The sequence below is a fragment of the Haliotis cracherodii genome, unplaced genomic scaffold, assembly GCF_022045235.1.
Source record: "Haliotis cracherodii isolate W230 unplaced genomic scaffold, xgHalCrac1.p SCAF_8, whole genome shotgun sequence".
NCBI lineage: Eukaryota > Metazoa > Mollusca > Gastropoda > Lepetellida > Haliotidae > Haliotis > Haliotis cracherodii.
Window position 1 is genome coordinate 556,475 of NW_027266341.1, and position 23,776 is coordinate 580,250.

General features: G+C 41.1%; 2 protein-coding genes across 3 annotated transcripts in view; one reads left to right on the plus strand and one right to left on the minus strand.

Moving 5' to 3' along the window:
* Positions 1-1,018, minus strand: part of LOC139450556 (transmembrane protein 131-like) — a 97,467-nt gene extending 96,449 nt beyond the window's left edge. For both annotated transcript variants that reach the window (XM_071232310.1, XM_071232309.1), the window contains exons 1-2: positions 754-1,018; positions 234-298 (exon numbers count right to left, since the gene is read on the minus strand). In XM_071232310.1, coding sequence (XP_071088411.1) covers positions 234-298; positions 754-874 — 186 coding nt within the window. In that variant the 5' untranslated portion in view covers positions 875-1,018. The remainder of the gene's footprint in view (positions 1-233; positions 299-753) is intronic.
* Positions 1,019-1,093: 75 nt separating this feature from the next.
* LOC139450230 (ELMO domain-containing protein 2-like) overlaps positions 1,094-23,776 on the plus strand; it is a 30,852-nt gene continuing 8,169 nt past the window's right edge. The window contains exons 1-3 of the mRNA XM_071231905.1: positions 1,094-1,167; positions 20,023-20,207; positions 20,924-21,050. Of these exons, the coding sequence (XP_071088006.1) occupies positions 1,148-1,167; positions 20,023-20,207; positions 20,924-21,050 (332 nt within the window). The 5' untranslated portion in view covers positions 1,094-1,147. The remainder of the gene's footprint in view (positions 1,168-20,022; positions 20,208-20,923; positions 21,051-23,776) is intronic.

The window sequence follows — 23,776 nt, forward strand, 5'->3', positions numbered from 1 at the left end:
CATTCATTTTGTCAGCATGGCTTGTGTCCATGTTTATTATCAATATTATCTTTAGTCACAGTACTCTTGTCATCCAAAATTGGGTCAGACAATTGCACCAGGAAAAGGCTGAAACTCTCCATGAGAATCTATCTATTTTTAGCTACACAATATACTGACTTCATATGAAGTTCAAACATTATGCATCCAAACGTTGAAATACACTCATGACAGTAGATTATAGTGATACTCACTTCTAAAGGTATTCCACTAATATCACCCACAATGTAGGTCAAATGTTTGTCTGTTTGGATGAACGCTGGGGAGAAAGAAAAAGTCCATTATTTATGGCAAAAGGGGTATACATGTAAACGACAATGCTAATGAGAACACTGGAATATACGGTGAACTGTCAGTGTAAGGAGATGTCATTGCAGTAGCGTAAGTGACCGTTCTTTATAGACAAGCTGTTCTGCTCGAACGCGTTGTAGAATCTATTTCCGGCATGGTCACATTAACAATAAACACATCAAAATATGGCAATATCACCACAGATTTTGCTTCATCGATCAGTCAGTGTGAAACCTGACACATTATGGTCATAAACTCAAATTCATGATTCACATATGTCATCACAATCAATGTCATTTTTGGGACAAACACATTGTTGTGTTCGCGACAGTCCCGCATGTAAACACAAGCGCAACCTCACAGCATTAATACCCTGTTTTCACCATCCAGACATAATGTTTGGGGTTTTATTCTGTGTCTTACCTTGGCTGTGACTTTCTACTGCATCTACATATGTTGAAGAAGGTTGTAAAGTTTGTAATAGAAGAAAAAAATGTAAAAAATCTAGCACTTTGTCTGTAACGTGAATATCCAACCGCGCCATGCTTGCCTAACTCAGCTCTCGAATGTCAATATCTGACGTTTTCAAAGAACGACACCAACAGGGCCTCAAATGTCATTATGATATCTCTAGAAATCACAATAATATTTGTGCAATCATAATACAATGTCTCCGACGCTGCGTTTTATGGTTATACAGTCATCCTCAGAGCTACCTGGATACGAAACTAAGCGATACATAGCACATTATAACAAGTGTGAGGCGTATTATGATTGGTCGTTCTCTTGGTTACATGACCTGAGTCACTTCCGGTGAATGGCGATACGTATACATACGTAAGATTTCAGGTTTCAGCTCATTTGGCAGTCGGTGTACAGTCAGTTATTTCCTTGTTGACAGTACTGGTAGAGAACATTGCCTATTTCATGTTCTCATAAAATATTATTGTACGTGTTGAATAATTACCACCTCAAAGGCTAAACATAAATGAAACATTGAAAACTGATATATTCTTTACCATTTTCCAGGAACCACGCATGATGGAACATGGGTGTGCATGATATCTATGAGACCAAGATTAGTGCGTGCAAACATACATATATACATGGACAATATTGAGTAGCATTTTTTTCATATTTAGGTTCAAGTTCATTAATTCCCCCGAAAAGTAAAAAGTAGTCAAGTTACCAAATAAGGAACATAACAATTAGATTTTGGCTTTCAGCTCATATTGATATACACCGTGTTATTGGTTTTCGGACACAAGAAACTTTCGTAGTTTTCTCTCTAAACACATGAACAAGTGTAAAACCTCCGCCCCACATGTTGCTACACCCAACATTATAGTGTGAGTAATCGTTGCGATAAACATGGCCATCTGAAAACATGTCTTCTGAAAACCTTTGATCTGACAAAATTCAGTGTTGGCTTATGCAGATTATGCCACTTGTCTTTATCCATCCATCCATCCATCCATCCAGCTGTCCCTCCATCCATCAATCTATCCATTCATCTGTCCTTCCATCCATCAATCCATCCACTACTACTGAATAAACAGTTCTTTTCAAAATAAATTGAGCATATCCATGTCATTTTCACATATTAGCAACACTGAAGCAAACATTTTGGAATTAACAAAGGTCCCAACTGTATGAACAGGAAGAGTCCCGCTTGTTTTCCTCATTCTCCCACTTTGCATCAAACATGATGGATAGCAACCTGACCACCTGATCCTGTTAGTTGCCCCTTATGAAAAGCATGGTTGCCTCTTATGGCAAGCATGGGTTGCTGAAGAACTGTTCTATCCCGGATCATCACAGTGTTTATATCAAGTACCCTATTACGGTCGTTATGATTGGGTACCCCTTTCCAATCAAACACCCCTTCAAGATCCTCAGGGTTGGGCACGCTTTTGCGATACTCAATTAGTTGTGAGGTTGGGTATGGGTCAGCTATCACTTTTTACAAAATAAGCCCCTCTAATTTGTGGAAACTTCAAACAATTTGTAGCAAGTTTCGACTTTAACAGCGAAAATGGTCACTTTGCATGCGTGTAAACAATTAGGTCTGATGACTTGGTTCTCGAGCACTAGCTATTTGTGATAGCATTCATTGTCCCAGTGTAAAGTGTTGACCAATGAGATTAATTCATTAGTCGGCTTTAAAGCTTCAAGGTGGCAGCGCGAGTTTGAGCCTCTAAGCAATGCTAATGGAAATCCGAAAAAGTACGCCAGATAAAGTGCACTACTCCTTAAAATGATGTTGTTATTATTTACATCCTGTTTGTTAAAACAGTTAAATGTTATGAAGTAAGGATGTATGTGTGTATTTTCTCATATATGAAATAGAAAGTATCTAGAAGTACAACAGGAAACTTCCCAAGGGCTTTGGGGCATTTTGACTTAATGTATGGAAGTAGATGCAAATGTGTTCTGGCAACTTTTCAGGGGGTGTTATTCTGTCCATGGTTTTTTTCACAATAAAGAGGAATTATGTTCTAATGGCTGAAATGGCAGTGAACATGATATTCTGGTACTCTATACTCTAATGTGCTGTACTTGGCATCATGGACATGGGCACAACAGTTTCCTCCATTGGTTGAAAGTTGAAACGTCCAACCATGTGACACAGAGCAACAACCAATCATATTACCACGATCGGACCCTGGAGGATCCACTGGAATGTATCAATGTTTCAATGGATGGGTTGTAAATGACAACAAAGAACAAACTGTTGCGTGAATGAAAGATGTTATTTATAAATGTACAAAATATGATAACTTTGTGCAGAATTGCACAGCTCAACTGTGTCATGAAGAAAAGAAAATGACAACATCTAACAAACTAGAGTGACCTCCCTTTGGTATTACTTCTCCATGCTCCTCACAGCCATACCCTGTTCGCGGAGCTCCCTATACTATCGCTGCCACCAGTCAGAACTCCTCACAGCCATACCCTGTTCACGGAGCTCTCTATACTATCGCTGCCACCAGTCAGAACTCCTCACAGCCATACCCCGTTCACGGAGCTCTCTATACTTTCACTGCCACCAGTCAGAACTCCTCACAGCCATACCCCATTCAAGGAGCTCTCTATACTATCGCTGCCACCAGTCAGAACTCCTCACAGCCATACCCCGTTCGCGGAGCTCTCTATACTATCGCTGCCACCACTCAGAACTCCTCACAGCCATACCCCGTTCGCTGAGCTCTCTATACTATCGCTGCCACCACTCAGAACTCCTCACAGCCATACCCCGTTCGCGGAGCTCTCTATACTATCACTGCCACCAGTCAGAACTCCCCACTGTGATAACAGGCACTACAAGCATGACCGTTATGTTTACAAATAAGTGATGACTGCCATGACTCCGAATACTCTACTCCCTGCTAAATGATTTTCTTTGTTTGTCAATTTGAATTTCTGATATAGTAAGAATGTAAGTGGAAAGATAGTTGATTTTTTGTTCGTCTGCAACCTCGAACAAATCTGATCAAACTAACAAGTAGGTAAATTCATCTAGGAAATATGGTCAGTCATAAATCTTTTAAAAATTCACTGATTGGATTACCAAATACATAGCTTGGTATTGTACATGTACACCTCAACAATAGCTTGGTATTGTACATGTACACCTCAACAATAGCTTGGTGTTGTAAATGTACACTTCAACGATAGCTTGGTGTTGTAAATGTACACCTCAACAATAGCTTGGTATTGTACATGTACACCTCAACAATAGCTTGGTATTGTAAATGTACACCTCAACAATAGCTTGGTATTGTACATGTACACCTCAACAATAGCTTGGTATTGTAAATGTACACCTCAACGATAGCTTGTATTGTACATGTACACCTCAATGATAGCTTGTTATTGTACATGTACACCTCAACAATAGCTTGGTGTTGTAAATGTACACCTCAATGATTGCTTGTTATTGTACATGTACACCTCAACAATAGCTTGGTATTGTAAATGTACACCTCAACAATAGCTTGGTATTGTAAATGTACGCCTCAACGATAGCTTGGTATTGTAAATGTACACCTCAACAATAGCTTGGTATTGTACATGTACACCTCAACAATAGCTTGGTATTGTAAATGTACACCTCAACGATAGCTTGTATTGTAAATGTACACCTCAACGATAGCTTGGTATTGTAAATGTACACCTCAACGATAGCTTGTATTGTAAATGTACACCTCAACGATAGCTTGGTATTGTAAATGTACACCTCAATGATAGCTTGAATTGTAAATGTACACCTCAATGATAGCTTGGTATTGTAAATGTACACCTCAACAATAGCTTGGTATTGTACATGTACACCTCAATGATTGCTTGGTATTGTACATGTACACCTCAACAATAGCTTGTTATTGTACATGTACACCTCAATGATAGCTTGTTATTGTACATGTACACCTTCAATGATAGCTTGTATTGTAAATGTACACCTCAATGATAGCTTGGTATTGTAAATGTACACCTCAACGATAGCTTGTATTGTACATGTACACCTCAATGATAGCTTGTTATTGTACATGTACTCCTCAACAATAGCTTGGTGTTGTAAATGTACACCTCAATGATTGCTTGTTATTGTACATGTACACCTCAACAATAGCTTGGTATTGTAAATGTACACCTCAACAATAGCTTGGTATTGTAAATGTACGCCTCAATGATAGCTTGGTATTGTAAATGTACACCTCAACAATAGCTTGGTATTGTACATGTACACCTCAACAATAGCTTGGTATTGTAAATGTACACCTCAACGATAGCTTGTATTGTAAATGTACACCTCAACGATAGCTTGGTATTGTAAATGTACACCTCAACGATAGCTTGTATTGTAAATGTACACCTCAACGATAGCTTGGTATTGTAAATGTACACCTCAATGATAGCTTGAATTGTAAATGTACACCTCAATGATAGCTTGGTATTGTAAATGTACACCTCAACAATAGCTTGGTATTGTACATGTACACCTCAATGATAGCTTGTTATTGTACATGTACACCTTCAATGATAGCTTGTATTGTAAATGTACACCTCAATGATAGCTTGGTGTTGTAAATGTAAACCTCAATGATAGCTTGTTATTGTACATGTACACCTTCAATGATAGCTTGTATTGTAAATGTACACCTTCAATGATAGCTTGGTATTGTAAATGTACACCTCAATGATTGCTTGTTATTGTACATGTACACCTCAATGATAGCTTGGTGTTGTAAATGTACACCTCAATGATAGCTTGTATTGTAAATGTACACCTCAATGATAGCTTGTATTGTAAATGTACACCTCAACGATAGCTTGTATTGTACATGTACACCTCAATGATAGCTTGTTATTGTACATGTACACCTCAACAATAGCTTGGTGTTGTAAATGTACACCTCAATGATTGCTTGTTATTGTACATGTACACCTCAACAATAGCTTGGTATTGTAAATGTACACCTCAACAATAGCTTGGTATTGTAAATGTACGCCTCAATGATAGCTTGGTATTGTAAATGTACACCTCAACAATAGCTTGGTATTGTACATGTACACCTCAACAATAGCTTGGTATTGTAAATGTACACCTCAACGATAGCTTGTATTGTAAATGTACACCTCAACGATAGCTTGGTATTGTAAATGTACACCTCAACGATAGCTTGTATTGTAAATGTACACCTCAACGATAGCTTGGTATTGTAAATGTACACCTCAATGATAGCTTGAATTGTAAATGTACACCTCAATGATAGCTTGGTATTGTAAATGTACACCTCAACAATAGCTTGGTATTGTACATGTACACCTCAATGATAGCTTGTTATTGTACATGTACACCTTCAATGATAGCTTGTATTGTAAATGTACACCTCAATGATAGCTTGGTGTTGTAAATGTAAACCTCAATGATAGCTTGTTATTGTACATGTACACCTTCAATGATAGCTTGTATTGTAAATGTACACCTTCAATGATAGCTTGGTATTGTAAATGTACACCTCAATGATTGCTTGTTATTGTACATGTACACCTCAATGATAGCTTGGTGTTGTAAATGTACACCTCAATGATAGCTTGTATTGTAAATGTACACCTCAATGATAGCTTGTATTGTAAATGTACACCTCAATGATAGCTTGTTATTGTACATGTACACCTCAATGATAGCTTGGTGTTGTAAATGTACACCTCAATGATTGCTTGTTATTGTAAATGTACACCTCAATGATAGCTTGTTATTGTAAATGTACACCTCAACGATAGCTTGGTATTGTTAATGTACACCTCAATGATAGCTAGGTGTTGTAAATGTACACCTGAATGATAGCTTGGTGTTGTAAATGTACACCTCAACAATAGCTTGTATTGTAAATGTGCACCTTCAATGATAGCTTGTATTGTAAATGTACACCTCAATGATAGCTTGTATTGTAAATGTACACCTCAATGATTGCTTGTTATTGTAAATGTACACCTTCAATGATAGCTTGGTGTTGTAAATGTACACCTCAATGATAGCTTGGTGTTGTAAATGTACACCTCAATGATAGCTTGTTATTGTAAATGTACACCTTCAATGATAGCTTGGTGTTGTAAATGTACACCTTCAATGATAGCTTGTTATTGTACATGTACACCTTCAATGATAGCTTGGTATTGTACATGTACACCTCAATGATAGCTTGTTATTGTACATGTACACCTTCAATGATTGCTTGTTATTGTACATGTACACCTTCAATGATAGCTTGGTGTTGTAAATGTACACCTCAATGATAGCTTGGTGTTGTAAATGTACACCTCAATGATAGCTAGGTATTGTACATGTACACCTCAATGATAGCTTGTTATTGTACATGTACACCTCAATGATTGCTTGTTATTGTAAATGTACACCTTCAATGATAGCTTGGTGTTGTAAATGTACGCCTCAATGATAGCTTGGTGTTGTAAATGTACACCTTCAATGATAGCTTGGTATTGTACATGTACACTTCAATGATAGCTTGGTATTGTACATGTACACCTTCAATGATAGCTTGGTATTGTACATGTACACTTCAACGATAGCTTGGTGTTGTAAATGTACACCTTCAATGATAGCTTGGTGTTGTAAATGTACACCTCAATGATAGCTTGGTGTTGTAAATGTACACCTCAATGATAGCTAGGTATTGTACATGTACACCTCAATGATAGCTTGTTATTGTACATGTACACCTTCAATGATTGCTTGTTATTGTACATGTACACCTTCAATGATAGCTTGGTGTTGTAAATGTACACCTCAATGATAGCTTGGTATTGTAAATGTACACCTCAATGATAGCTAGGTATTGTACATGTACACCTCAATGATAGCTTGTTATTGTACATGTACACCTCAATGATTGCTTGTTATTGTAAATGTACACCTTCAATGATAGCTTGGTGTTGTAAATGTACGCCTCAATGATAGCTTGGTGTTGTAAATGTACACCTTCAATGATAGCTTGGTATTGTACATGTACACTTCAATGATAGCTTGGTATTGTACATGTACACCTTCAATGATAGCTTGGTATTGTACATGTACACTTCAACGATAGCTTGGTGTTGTAAATGTACACCTCAATGATAGCTTGGTGTTGTAAATGTACACCTTCAATGATAGCTTGGTATTGTACATGTACACCTTCAATGATAGCTTGGTATTGTACATGTACACTTCAATGATAGCTTGGTATTGTACATGTACACCTTCAATGATAGCTTGGTATTGTACATGTACACTTCAACGATAGCTTGGTGTTGTAAATGTACACCTCAATGATTGCTTGTATTGTAAATGTACACCTCAATGATAGCTTGAATTGTAAATGTACACCTCAATGATAGCTTGTATTGTAAATGTACACCTCAATGATAGCTTGTATTGTTAATGTACACCTCAATGATAGCTTGTATTGTAAATGTACACCTCAATGATAGCTTGTATTGTAAATGTACACCTCAATGATAGCTTGTATTGTAAAAGTACACCTCAACACCTCAACAATATCTTCATTCAAATCATTAGTTCCCTTCAAAGGGCAGTTAAAAGCAGACATTTAATAGGCTTCTGCCGATGATAAGGCTCTGAAAAATAACATTACCCTCATAGTACAAGGAAGATAGAGGACCCCACGTTTCAGATCTCTTCTCATTGAAATACGAACATTTTCTTTATTGTAACAATTTCTTGAATAAAAAAGAAGTAGCTGTAAAAATATGGTCATGTACATTTGGAAGTTTCCTCTGTGTGAGTGGAGAGTCCGACTCGTGCCCATCCTCCTGCAGCATCTGATGGACATTGATTACAACAAACATGGGGAATGTTGACAAGAGAGCCAAATGTAACGCACAAACACTTGTATTTAGTTATTTGTCTGCATAGATAATCAAAGTTATGGGAAAAATGTTCGCCAGTAACCCCTGCCAGGAAATTAAAAACATCTTTACTCCAGGCTACATTTAGGTAGCGTTAGTGTCGGGTTGCCCTCACACGGGTAAAACTTGAGGCCGGGGTCACAGGTGAGAATCTCTCCTGTTTAGGATTACATACTGGCTCTCACTGGAGATGCCGCTTGTGTGAAAGTAAACAACATCTCTAAGGACATACTGCTTTCCTGACCACCCATGACAAAGTGTTGGATTGGGGTTTAAAAGTTCAAATTTAAGATTAGTCATTCTATTTGAAGAACCTTTTTCTTCGAAAACATTTATTTCATTTCATGTCCTCAGTGTCATGTCATTGCATTCTTTGCTTGGTGAGAGTGTGACTGAGTGAGTGCAAGGCCAAACTAGGACATCACTTTGGACAGACTGGTGGTATTTCTCAACACATTTCGGTCTTGCCAACTTTTATTCAGTTTTCCATTTTGTACCCAAAAAATTGCCAGTCCGTTCGACTTTGTGTTTTGAACTTAGAAATGCACATAATTCACTTTTTATGCAGTGATTTCTATAAATTAACTTGGCCACAAGGGTTTCTGTCAAATAGGAAAAGAGTGTTTTGATCTTTTGTTGCGAGGTGACTAAACTCTACATGTAAACTGGTCTCTAACATAAAATGGTCTTTTGTGCATAATGCTTGACAAGGATATCAATTAATAAAATGAATATCACTCGCATCTTTTGGTATCAATTGTCTGGGATGCGGCCCCAAATAATGATAACATAGAAGGACATCGCCTACAAGCCCCACATTATTCTCACCTTCAGGATACCCTTAGTATTAGACAAATTAAATTTCATTGTTTTCAAGTTTTAAGTATTAATTGGTGATATAATATTCTGAAATGTAATTCAGTTGTGTGTTTGTGTGCCCAGTGCTTGTTTCTGTTGCACTTTCCATGTCCTGGATTCCGGTTAACCCTTTCAGTGCTGACCTTGTTTCTCTGTGACTCTTTCAGTATAAGTTTCCCATTAACCAGTCCAAGACAAATTCTGCGGTAAAATTTTCAACTTTATGTGGCTTAACTTACACATTTTTTAACTTATCCTGCATTAGTCCTTAATGCATATTACTGCTTGTTTGTGACAGAGAAAAGAGCTGTGTGAGGGTCTTTGCTTAAAGAAGTTGCTCCAACTAGCTGAGAGACCAACCCATCACGCAGCTCCTACGTGACCAAAGGAAGTGACGTCACGGATCCTCACATTACTTGATGAGTGAAGACCTGATATTTTGTGGTAGCATAAACTGATTCAAACCCTCACGTGTTTGCTATTTGAATTAATGTTTTTTGGCTTTGTGTTGTGCCTACGGTTTGTATTTTGTACATTCTATTGTTGATAAACATGCGCATAACATTATAAGACACTTACTGGCGTTTTCACAAAAGAAAACATAATGCCAGGTGTCTTGTTGTTCCAAGTGGCCATCTTGAATATTTTACGTGGCCAGCAGTTAATGAACTGGTTTGCGTTCTATATTCTTTTTGCTTGGTACCCCACAATTGGCGTCCCCTCGCAAGTATTGTTTTTTTGTATGTTGTCTTACATTTGTCGTAATATTTGTTTCTGAAACCCACACAGTGGGATAAACAAATTATAGCAAACATAATGGGGCGGGGACGCAATGTGATTTTACACTGCTTCATTGCAGATATCATGCTCTCCTGCTCAAAGTGCCAGCATAATATGTCGGTGTGGGATCCTCAACCCCTTTGCCTTAATTGTACGTCTCAATGCCTCCAGGGTCACGGATGTAAAGACTGTTTACTGCTTTCACCCACAGCCTTCAGTCAGTACCTCTGTGTGTGTAAAAAATGCAGAACAGGCCAGGAAACACGGGCGCACGATGTCGGACCTCTCCGAGAATTCGCCTACAAGATTGTCTATCTTGGATGACTACCCCCCAACCTCAACTGCTTCCTTGATGTCGGACCCCACAGTCGCAGTCTCCACCCAGAGCACTTTGACGACCACAACAGCGTCTATCTGTACAGCAGCGACCACCTTGATGCCCGGCGTGGCGCACACGTACCAGACGGCGCCTATACTATCCTCCGGACAGACACTCGGTCTCCCACAGACGCCCCCGCCTACGGCACCGATGCCCATAATGGACGCCTCTCTCCTCCAGTACATTTAGTACTTACAGGCCAGACAGCCGTCGATGCTATAGCATCCCATAGCGCCTCTGCAGACACCTCCTCAAGCGCCCTTGCAGCTGGTGCCTATTTACACAGCGCCTATACAGACGCCCACGCGTCTATGTCCACCGTGTCGGCCGACCTCACAGACACCTTCTACCTCTCGTCACTCAGTGGACTTGGCTTCCCCAAGTACGTCTTGACATCGGAGTGACAGCGTGTACACCTTATTTCAGGATGACCACGCTCAGGCTACTGCGATCCCGGATCCAGGCACAGGAGGCGCTCAGCACCCTTGATATCGAGGACGCCTACCTACATGTCCCTCTGCTTCATCCTCATGGGAGTCAATTATCAATGGGCGGTCCTCCCATTTGGAATTTCTTCAGCCCCGTGGCTATTCATACGGCTTAGCAAGCTGATAGCCTCGTGCCTTTATCACTGGGACATCCAGTTTGAGGCGTACATAGACGACTGCCTACTGGACCATCGGGACACTGTCACTCTACTCCGCCACAGGGACTTCACCCTCTGGCTCCTACACTAGCTGGGGTGGAAGACTAACCTCAGGAAGTCAGAATTGACACCCTCCAAGCGCCTTCAGTTCATCGGGGGCCTCTTCCAAACGGATCTCGATCTCATCTCTGTACCCAGAGAACGGTGGGAGTGCATGCAGGCGTACCAGCTCTCCCCCTACCTCACACTCCGTGCCAATGGCAAGTCCTCCTGGGTCTCCTAACCTCAGCGCAGAGGAAGGCTCCAACTGCACCCAGTTCAGATGTTCCTGGCGCACTACATCAGGTGCCAGGACCCCTCCGTATCCATCGTCCTCCCGGATCATCTCAAGCAGCATCTCTGGTGGTTGACGATGGAATCGAATGGCTTACGACCTCTCTGTGCCTATTTGTAGACGCGTCCCTATAGGGATGGGGCGCTCACCTGGAGGGATAGGTCGTCTCGAGGCTGTGGTCCACCGATCAGCGTCTATGGCACATCAACAACCTCAAACTGGAGGTACTTATCTTGGCCATCGCTCACTGGAACCAGGCCCTCAGACTTACACGCCTTTGGAACCAAGGAACGACTCATTTAACTTCGCTCCTTCAACAGACGTTCCGATTGTTTCACCTGGTGGATCATCTGGGGATTCAGTTCCAGGTCCAACACATCCCGGGCTGCCGAAACAGCCTAGCAATGTGGCTTCCACAGAGTGGAAACTTCACCCAGACGCCTTCGCTCTTGTTTGTCGAGACCTCGGTCTCCCCAACATAGACCTATCCGCCACCAGCCGGAACTACCAGATCCTGACCTATATATCTCCGGTCCTTGATCCACTTGCTTGGGCAGTCAACGCTTTCAGTGTCCCCTCGGAAGGACTAAAAGCGTACGCTTTTCCGCCACCTGTACTCTTTCCCAAAGTCGTCCAGAAGATCAGATCGACACAGAACCTCAATCTGACTTTGGTTGCGCGCTGGTGGCCAGTGAGGGCTTGATTCGTCGACCTCAGAGAGCTGTCCGACGCCAACCCACTGCCACTCCCAGATTGGCCAAATCTGCTGACCCACCTTCACAGAAGACCGCCACACCCAGGACCAGACAGGTTATGTCTTCATGTCTGGTCCTGTTACAACCAAGCCTCTTGTGTTCTTAATTCTTTATTTTGGTTTCTTTCATTCTTTCTTATCTTTTTTCTTTTGCTCTTTTGCACATACAGATTGACTGAAACAGATGAGAAGCTGTCTCAGTGCTTAACAAAACAAACAATTAAATGTCTATACATATTAAACAATAATTAACTTCAAGAGGACTAGGCTCACATTTGAACTTCATGGGCAAGTAAGGCAAGGTGAGCTTCTATAGAAGAACTAACACACACAGGTGAAACAATTATCAGTCCTAACACTAGAGAATTACTTAAAGTTTAGCATTATTATATATGTAATGTGACATTGCGTTTACATGAATTGTTTGAGGCTTGGTGTGACATTGTGAAACTGGCTTACCATTGTTTTAGACCATAAATTTGACTTGCTGCTTGGTGACTTGGACATGTGCCTTCTGGCTACCACATGGCTTGAAAAACTGACTCCAGAGCATTTACCTCCCCTTGTTATATATTTAGAAGGGTAGAGGCTTAAGACCAGTTAATACAAATTTTAGAACTTAAAACGGAATAGGAATATTACAAATTGCAAAGAAACGAAAAATGAATCTACCCTTTTAGAAGCTAAAAGAAAACGATGAAATTTTGACCACTACACACCGGCCTCCTAATTGTAGAATGTAAGTGAAATAATTACTAAAAGTGGTACCTTAGGGGCAAAATATATCTTTCTTATGAATTAAACTAAGATAAATCACTTTGTCAATATAACATACAAACAAACATCCTTGCTTTAACTAAAATGTAACACTGTCTCTGTCAGATACAGCTAATGTTTTTTAGTCTCTTTTGATGTTGTTTTGTAATATTTCACATTACACAGTTCACCTTCAGTCACTAGTACTCAGAATAACACACAGTTTGTCGATAGGTCGCAATAGTTCAGAAGTAGCGGTTTTAACTTTCACAGTTCTCACTAAGTCTCTTCTGTCTCTGAACACTTCAATAACACGACCAAGTGCCCATGCATTGCGCGGCATATTGTCCATGACAAGTACAATATTTCCAACTTGAAGGTTTTTCTTGCTGGTGTTCCACTTCTGTCTTTCCTGCAATAAGGGAAGATATTCTCTACTCCATCTTTTCCAGAAAACATCTGCTAGATATTGTACCTGTCTCCACCGACACTTGCAGTACACGTCATCCTTGGAAAATGTCCCGGGCGGCATCATCTCTCCTGATCTCAAATAAAGAAGATGGTTTGGTGTCAGAGGTGTTAAATCATTTGGACTACAAGGTACATCTGTAAGAGGCCTTCCATTGACAATGGCTTCGATTTCACAGAAGAGTGTGTTGAGAGATTCATCATTCAACTTCAAAACCTGTTCATGCATAAGTGAGTACATGATTTTCCGAACAGTGCGTACCATCCTTTCCCAAACGCCACCATAATGTGAAGCTGATGGAGGATTGAAGCGCCATTCGATCCCTTCATTTACCAATGTTGAACTTAACTTGGATTGATTGAAGGTGGAGAGTGCTTCACGAAGCTCTCGTTTACTTCCAACTAAATTGGTGCCATTGTCAGATCGGATAATCTTTGGTGGACCACGCCTGGCAATAAACCGTCTGATGGCATTTATGCATGAGTCAGTGTCCAAAGAGCTAGCTACTTCAAGATGAATAGCCCGAATAGCCATACAGGTGAAAAGTACACCATATCTTTTGACATAGCTTCTTCCACGTTTTACTTGAAATGGACCAAAGTAGTCAATACCAACACTGGAGAAAGGGGGCATATCTGACTTCAGGCGATCCTCTGGAAGATCTGCCATTTTTTGTTGACCAACAGGCGCTTGATATCTACGACAAATGACACATTTAGCAAGCTGTGATTTGATAATAGATCTGGCTCCAATTACCCAGAATTTCTTTCGCAGATGGGCCAAAATGGCATTCTTTCCAAGGTGTCCAACTGCCTTATGAGCATCATTCACTAGAAGATTAGACAACTGACAGTTCTTTGGCAAAACTATTGGATGCTTAGATTCATAGTTGATTTTGGATTTCTCAAGGCGTCCGCCAACTCGGATAACATCATTTTGAAGAAATGGATCAAGCTTGTATAAAGCACTGGCCTTTCTTACTGTCTTATCAGACAGTGAAAAACCCTTTTCACTTAAGATTTCAAGGTCCTTTTGGAAGTGTCGATTCTGACAGTTTTGAATAAGTACTTTTTCAGCATGCTGAAGCACATCAGTTGACATCTGGTGATTCTCAAAGTCACCATTTTGTTCATCTTTGTGATGAGAAATATTCTGTCGAAGCTTTCTCACAATCAGAATGATCCATCCAACTGCCCTTTTCAGCTTTCTCCAGCTAGAATAGTGGTTTATTAATCTGTCGAAAATGTCATTGTCTAACTGTACTGTAGCATAGTTCACAGACTGTTTCACTTCCAGATCTTTCTCCAAAGAAGTACTTGGCATGGTTTCCAGTTGAGGCCAATGAATTTCAGACTGCCAAAGAAAGCTTGGTCCTTCGAACCAAAAGTTCATCTGCCTTTGATTGCAAACATTCACACCCCTTGATGCATAGTCTGCAGGATTTGATTTTGTGTCAACAAATCTCCACTGATGTACAGCTGTAGCTTCCCGTATTACAGCAATGCGGTTGGCCACAAATGTTTGAAAACGTGATGTTGTGTTTGCAATGTATCTCAAGACAGACATACTGTCTGTCCAAAATACGGTGTCACTTAAGCAGTACTGAAGCTCTTGAGTGATCACTCCAGACAGTCGTACAGCAAGTGCAGCTGCTGTTAGTTCCATTCTAGGTATGGTTATCTTCTTCAATGGGGCAACTCTAGACTTTGCCATAACCAAGACGCAATGCACCTCATTACGTTCATTCAAGAGGCGGAGATAAGCTACTACTCCATAACCAACATCACTGGCATCGGAGAACAGATGTAGCTGGCATGAAGCAACCTTGCCAAAGTCCTTTGGCTTGTAAGATCGTGGAACCCGAATTTCCTCAAGTCTAGGTAAGTTCTCTTGCCACTGCTGCCACTTTCTATGTGAAACAGCATCTATTTCTTGATCCCATCCATATTGTTTCATCTGAAGACATTGCAATAATTGCTTGGCTTGGAGCACAAATGGGGCTATGAAGCCCAAAGGGTCATATATGCTACTAACAATCGATAGGATCCCTCGTTTCGTGTTTGGTTTAGATTTACTTTGGATTTGGAATCCAAGTGTGTCAGATTCTACAAACCAGAACACTCCCAAAGCTCTTTCACTTGGGAGACTTTCACAGTCAAGGTTCAGTTGTTTCACATCTTTCGCCCTTTCTTCTGATGGAATAGCTTTCATCACAGTGTGGCTATTGCTTATCCACTTTGTAAGTTTAAATCCACATCTGTGGCATAAGTCTGTGACTTCTTTGACAACACAAATAGCCTGTGTTTCATCCGGAACAGAAGCAAGACAATCATCCACATAAAAGTTGTCCTTTATCATGTCTATGATGTGAGGATCATACTCATTCTGATGATCTTTCGCTGCTTGCTGCAGGGCAAAGGTAGCACAGCTTGAAGACGATACAGCTCCAAAAAGGTGGACAAGCATTCTGTACACTTGTGGCTCCTGTGTATAATCACCATCTGGCCACCAGTAGAATCTCAAAAAGTCACAGTCCTTTCTTGGCACTCTCACTTGGTAATACATAGCTTGTATATCTCCCATCACAGCAATGATTTCTTGGCGGAATCTCATCAGTATTCCAATTAAGTTGCTGGTGAGGTTCGGACATTGCAGTAACAAACTATTCAGAGAAACACCCTGGTAGCTAGCTGTGCAATCGAAGACCACTCTAATCTTCTCAGGTTTACGTGGGTGGTATACTCCATGATGTGGGATGTACCACACCTTGCCTGGGAGACCTTGAATTTCACCGACTGGTACCTTCTCAGCGTACCCTTTGTCAAGTATATCTTTAATGAAAACCTTGTAATCTTCATGGAATTTCTTGTGTTTGGTTAACTTCCTTTTCAGACTATTTAGCCTTTGCAAAGCTTGTTTCGAATTGTCAGGCATTACAACATCATCTTTTTTTAATGGCAACTTTATTTCATAGTGATCTTCTTGCTTGTTAATGGACTTTGATACCACACTGATGAACTCTTTATCTTCTTGTGACATTTCTTTTTTGTCATCAATGTTTCTCTCTGGAAAATCAAAGTTCATACTTTCTTTCACCATCATGTCAAGACCATTCACTTCTTCTGCATTCTTGATCAAAGCAATCTCAGTTCTCATAGATGGGAAACTACTTCCTTCTTCGGTCCTTTTTGTTCGCATGACATTCCATAGAACCCAACCCAATTGAGTTCTTGAGGCATGTGGACTACCTTGAGGACCAGTTCGAATCTCGATTGGAGAATATGCATCTGGTACATTGGCTCCAATCAAAAGCTCGACCTTGGCATCAATTTCTGGCACTTTGATGTCAGCTAGATGAGGCCAATGTGATGCATCCAAGGATGTAGGTATGTACTTGTTGGATACTGGTATGTGCTCCCTAGAGTATATAGTTGGTAAGGATACAGTATTCTTCAACTCAAGATCATATACTTGGAGGCCATTTACTGCTTGAACTACAGATGTGTGCGGCTGTCCCATTGTGTCAATGGTGATTTCCATCTTCTTCCCACTACATCCAAGCCGGTTGATCAGGGTTTCTGAGCAGAACGACACAGTGCTCCCTGGATCCAAAAAGGCATAAGTTGACTCAACTGTAATGCCATTTCTACAGGCTATTTTAACAGGTATGATAGCAAGAGTAGTTTCATAGTCACCGGCCTCCTTATCGGTACCAAGAATGTTGGAGAGTCCAGCACAGGCACTGATGACTTTCATGTCTGTATTCCGGTCAACATGAAGAATGGACTGATGATTGCCACTACAATGTGAGCAGACAGCCCTCTGGGCACAACCCTTGCTGATGTGTCCGTTATTCAAGCACCTGAAACACAGGCCCTTCGATCGCAGGAAAGATAGTCTCTCAATGTGAGGCCTTAAAATAATCTTTTGGCAGTGACCAACCGAATGGGACAGATCATCGCAATAAATACATGGAATGTGTTCAGCCTGTGCTTTGACAGGAACCGTGGCTCTCATAACTGAATGTGGCTTCAGAGAATCCTTAGGTTTTACAGCTCCTACCACATCGGTACTGAATGATGGTTTTAGTGATGTAGTTGGTGATCTTCGGGGTGATGGTTTACTCTTTTCTTCAGTTTTCAAGGCATCTCTTCCAAACATGGGGTCTACTGCTTTCTTAGCCTCACGCTTAACAAAGTCGACAAGGTCCTGAAAATCAACCAATCTTCCAGAATCTCGAACATGGAGGACAAGATTTCTCCACTTTTCATGGTAAAAATAGGGCAATTTCATGACTAACTTCCTCAGATTATCAGGATATTCAAGGATTTTGACAGCAGTGATTGTACTCACAGCATTCAAACATTCCTGTAAGATCGCATATTCATCAATAGATCTTGGATTATCTATCTTGATTTGAGGCCAACTGAGAGCACGTTTCACTAAAGCAGAAGCCACAACCTCATCATTGCCATACCGTTCTTCCAACTCTGCCCAAGCTGCTCTATAACCTCTCCTTGCATCCAAGTAACTAGCTCCCTTAACAATTTTGAGAGCTTCCCCAGTGGTAAATTGTTCTAAATAGCTCATCTTCTCATCAACTGAATCAGAATTATCAACAATTTTTATCTGGAATTGTCTCTTGAATCTCTGGTACTCAAGTGGATCTCCAGAAAACCTTTGAATGTCAGGTGGAGGTTTACGTAGCTGCTGCACCACAGAATATATCACACCTGCATCACCAGAGCTGGCATTAGCTTGACCATCAATATAGCTGTTTGATGGCTTATGAAAGGTTTGCATCTTCTTACCAGGCTGCTTATTATCTTGTGACTTTCTTGCAGTCATTCCAGCAGATCGATCCTTTTCTGTTGAAATGAGAGGTAAGCTAGTGTCACTGAGCTGTTGGGATTGTCGTTCCTCGGCATCACTCCCAAATTCAAACTGATCATAGTTAAAATCCCGAAGAACTCTACACTTGGCCTCGGATATTTCCATCTGAGTCTTCAGTTCCAGCTCCTCTTCCTTCATCTTTAGGTTTAATTTGGCCATGTCAAGCTTCTGCTTCTCTACATCAAGCTTCCGCTTCTCCTTAAGTGCATTCAGGATCCAGGGAATGGGAGGTTCCCATGCATTGAGTGGTCTCCTGATGCCGACCACACAGCCGAGGACAGGCTCAGGGAATTGGAGGTTCCCATACATGGAGTGGTCACCGGAAGCTGACCATACAGCCTAGTATGGGTTAGGGAACAGACTCTGGAAATAAAGATGAAAGTCCAAATCTGAAGGTATTCCCTCCTTCGGTTCCATCCGATAAAGATGCATTAAGGAAAAGTAAAAAATCTAGTAAGTTATTTGTATACTTATCCTGCATTACTGCATCTAAAGGGACCCACCCATCGCAGATCTACCTCCCCACGATGCCTTCCGATGTTTTGGACTCCAGAGTAATGTGAGGATCTGTGACGTCACTTCTTTTGGTCACTTGGGAACTGCGTGATGGGTTGGCCTCTCAGCTGGTTGGAGCAACTTCTTCAAGCAAACACCTTCACACAGCTCTTTTCTCTGTCAAGACATTTCTGGTGTCCCCCGCCGTGATATTGCTGGAATATTGCTAAAAGCGGCGTAAAATCATACTCACTCACTCACTCTGTCAAGAACAAGCAGTAACATGCATTAAGCTGTAATGTAGGATAAGGATACAAATATAAAAAATATCTAGGATTTTACTAGATTTCTATGGTAAATTCTGTGGTAAAACAACTACTTCGCCCTCAAAAATATCTATGGACTTATTTTTCAAAACCTCAAAATGAAATGCCACAAACTGTCGTTATAAACCGTTATCATTGGAAAAGACATACAATATGCATAGTGTCCCCAATATCTATTTCTTGTTAGGTGTAAGGATGGTTTGTGTTGTCATAATACCTCAGGAACATTTAAACGTGACAATTATTCATTTCAAATTGTATTGCAGGATTCATTGTTTGTATTATTTAATCTCTTCTTAGGGCAGTATTTGAGCAAAATTTTGATCGAAAATCTTGAAAATAGTTAAAATTAGTGTATTGATTGATTAAGAAAAGTCAAATTCCAAGATTTTTCTGTAATTCTGCAGTGAGTTACATTTTCTGCAAAACTTTCCTTGATCTTGGAATCGCAGAGTTTGTATGTGACTAATTAACCCTTACACAGCTGATCTAGTTACACTTTGACTCTTCCAGTTCAAGTTTCCATTAACCCTTACACAGCTGATCCAGTTCAACTTTGACTCTTTCAGTGCTCAGCATCGCGCCTGTCGTCTGCTTCCAATGTTGGCTGAACTATGGACTAGCTTGTGGTGTCACTTGTATGTTCTGGCCAGACCCATGATCAAGTGGATCCTGCGGAAAGTGACAGGGAAATGTGAACTGTTAAGAATAACATATGGCGAGAGCCCAGGAGCAGGGAGAACCAAAAGAATAGGTGATGGACGGACGCTTACCTTTGTGATTAGAACTTACGGGACAGATGATGGACGGACGCTTACCTTTGTGATTAGAACATACAGAAAACAGGTGATGGACGGACGCTTGCCTTTATGATTAGAACAAACAGAAAACAGGTGATGGACAGACACTTGCCTTTGTGATTAGAACATACAGAAAACAGGTGATGGACGTACGCTTGTCTTTGTGATAAGAACATACAATAAAAATCAGGTGATGGACAGACGCTTGCCTTTGTGATTAGAACATACAGAAAACAGGTGTTTGATGGACGCTTACCTTTGTGATTAGAACATACAGAAAACAGGTGATGGACAGACGTTTACCTTTGTGATTAGAACATACAGAAAACAGGTGATGGATGGACGCTTGCCTTTATGATTAGAACATACAGAAAACAGGTGATGGACGGACGCTTGCCTTTATGATTAGAACATACCGAAAACAGGTGATGGACGGACGCTTGCCTTTATGATTAGAACATACAGAAAACAGGTGATGGAGGGACACTTGCCTTTATGATTAGAACAAACAGAAAACAGGTGATGGACAGACACTTGCCTTTGTGATTAGAACATACAGAAAACAGGTGATGGAGGGACACTTACCTTTTTGATTAGAAAATGCAGTTAATACCCTCCATTCTACGACATGCTGTTTATAGCTGTCTGACAGTGATTTTATTTGATACAGAAAAGTCACTCAAGCAATCCCATCAGCCAGCACTGAAACAAATCCTGAGTGATGGCAGCCTGGACATCGCTGAAGCCGTGAAGGAGGTGCTGAGACTGAAGTCCATTGTACCCGAGGTACATCCCAAGTAAGTCTCATATACCCTTGGAACACCCAGATTAAACGTATTGACAACGGGCTGTGTTGGGTACATCCCAAGTAAGTCTGATATACCCTTGGGACACCCAGATTAAACGTATTGACAACGGGCTGTGCCGAGGTACATCCCAAGTAAGTCTGATATACCCTTGGAACACCCAGATTAAACATATTGACAACGGGCTGTGTTGGGTACATTCCAAGTAAATCTGATATACCCTTGGAACACCCAGATTAAATGTATTGACAACGGGCTGTGCCGAGGTACATCCCAAGTAAATCTGATATACCCTTGGAACACCCAGATTAAATGTATTGACAACGGGCTGTGTGTGTCTTCAGGTACAGTAGTGAAGTATTGACAATGGGCTGTGTGTGTCTTTAGGTACAGTAGTGAAGTATTGACAATGAGCTGTCAGTGTCTTCATGTACAGTAGTGAATTATTGACAATGGGCTGTGTGTGTCTTCAGGTACAGTAGTGAAGTATTGACAATGGGCTGTGCGTGTCTTCAGGTACAGTAGTGAAGTATTGATAATGGGCTGTGCGTGTCTTCCGGTACAGTAGTTAAGTATTGACAATGGGCTGTTTGTGTCTTCATGTACAGTGGTGGAGTATTGACAATGGGCTCTGTGTGTCTTCCGGTACAGTAGTGAAGTATTGACAATGGGCTCTGTGTGTCTTCCGGGACAGTAGTGAAGTATTGACAATGGGCTGTGTGTGTCTTCCGGTACAGTAGTGAAGTATTGACAATGGGCTGTGTGTGTCTTCATGTACAGTAGTGAAGTACTGACAATGGGCTGTGTGTGTCTTCAGGTACAGTAGTGAAGTATGGACAATGAGCTGTGTGTGTCTTCATGTACAGTAGTGAAGTATTGACAATGGGCTGTGTGTGTCTTCAGGTACAGTAGTGAAGTACTGACAATGAGCTGTGTGTGTCTTCATGTACAGTAGTGAAGTATTGACAATGAGCTATGTGTGTCGTTAGGTACAGTAGTGAAGTATTGACAATGGGCTGTGTGTGTCTTCAGGTACAGTAGTGAAGTACTGACAATGAGCTGTGTGTGTCTTCAGGTACAGTAGTGAAGTATTGACAATGAGCTGTGTGTGTCTTCAGGTACAGTAGTGAAGTATTGACAATGGGCTGTGTGTGTCGTTAGGTACAGCAGTGAAGTACTGACAATGGGCTGTGTGTGTCTTTAGGTATAGTAGTGAAGTATTGACAATGGGCTGTGTGTGTCTTCAGGTACAGTAGTGAAGTATTGACAATGGGCTGTCAGTGTCTTCAGGTACAGTGGTGAAGTATTGACAATGGGTTGTGTGTGTCACCAGGTACAGTAGTGAAGTATTGACAATGGGCTGTTTGTGTCTTCAGGTACAGTAGTGAAGTACTGACAATGAGCTGTATGTGTCTTCAGGTACAGTAGTGAAGTACTGACAATGAGCTGTATGTGTCTTCCGGTACAGTAGTGAAGTATTGACAATGAGCTGTGTGTGTCTTCAGGTACAGTAGTGAAGTACTGACAATGGGCTGTGTGTGTCTTCAGGTACAGTAGTGAAGTATTGACAATGGGCTGTGTGTGTCTTCAGGTACAGTAGTGAAGTATTGACAATGGGCTGTGTGTGTCTTCAGGTACAGTAGTGAAGTACTGACAATGGGCTGTGTGTGTCTTCCGGTACAGTAGTGAAGTATTGACAATGGGCTGTGTGTGTCTTCAGGTACAGTAGTGAAGTATTGACAATGGGCTGTGTGTGTCTTCAGGTACAGTAGTGAAGTACTGACAATGGGCTGTGTGTGTCTTCCGGTACAGTAGTTAAGTATTGACAATGGGCTGTGTGTGTCTTCAGGTACAGTAGTGAAGTATGGACAATGAGCTGTCAGTGTCTTCAGGTACGGTAGTGAAGTATTGACAATGGGCTGTGTGTGTCTTCAGGTACAGTAGTGAAGTATGGACAATGAGCTGTGTGTGTCGTTAGGTACAGTAGTGAAGTATGAACAATGGCCTGTCTTCATGTACAGTAGTGAAGTATTGAGAGTTGGGCTGTGGATTGGTATTAGCAAAACATCAGTATCATGTATCAGGATTCACATTGCAAAAAGAACATTAAGCATGGGAAAAGGGGCACACAATGTTGAAGTTCCTGGGTGAGCACCATGGATTGAGACCAAACATTTAGATTCGCCTCGCAAGGCCAGCTTCTGTACCCAGGGTTACGTTTTAATTCTGTCTGACCATCACAAGAGGAAACTGGAAAGCAATGGGGAGGGCCACCAGGTTTGTTTGTTTGTTTGTTTGTTTGTTTGTTTGTTGTTTAACGCCGCACTCAGCAATATTCCAGCTATAAGGCGGCGGTCTGTAAATAATCGAGTCTGGACCAGATAATCCAGTGATTGACATCATGAGCATCGATCCACGCATGCATCAACCAAGTCAGCGAGCGTGACCACCCGATCCCGTTAGTCCTACACACATTTTTGTTTGAATGTGTATTGTTTTGTTTCACTATAATTCCCTCAGAGTTGGTTAGGTTTACAAAGGACTGCCACAGAAATGGGACAAAAAGTGTAGATGAAGCTTAAAGAGTTATCCCCCTTGAAGCAGTCAGATGATTTTACTGGTCATCGTACACCTGGCACAAGGAGAACATGTAACCCCTAACCCTCACCCTCACCCTCACCCTCACCCTAATACTAGCCCTAACCCTCACCCTCACC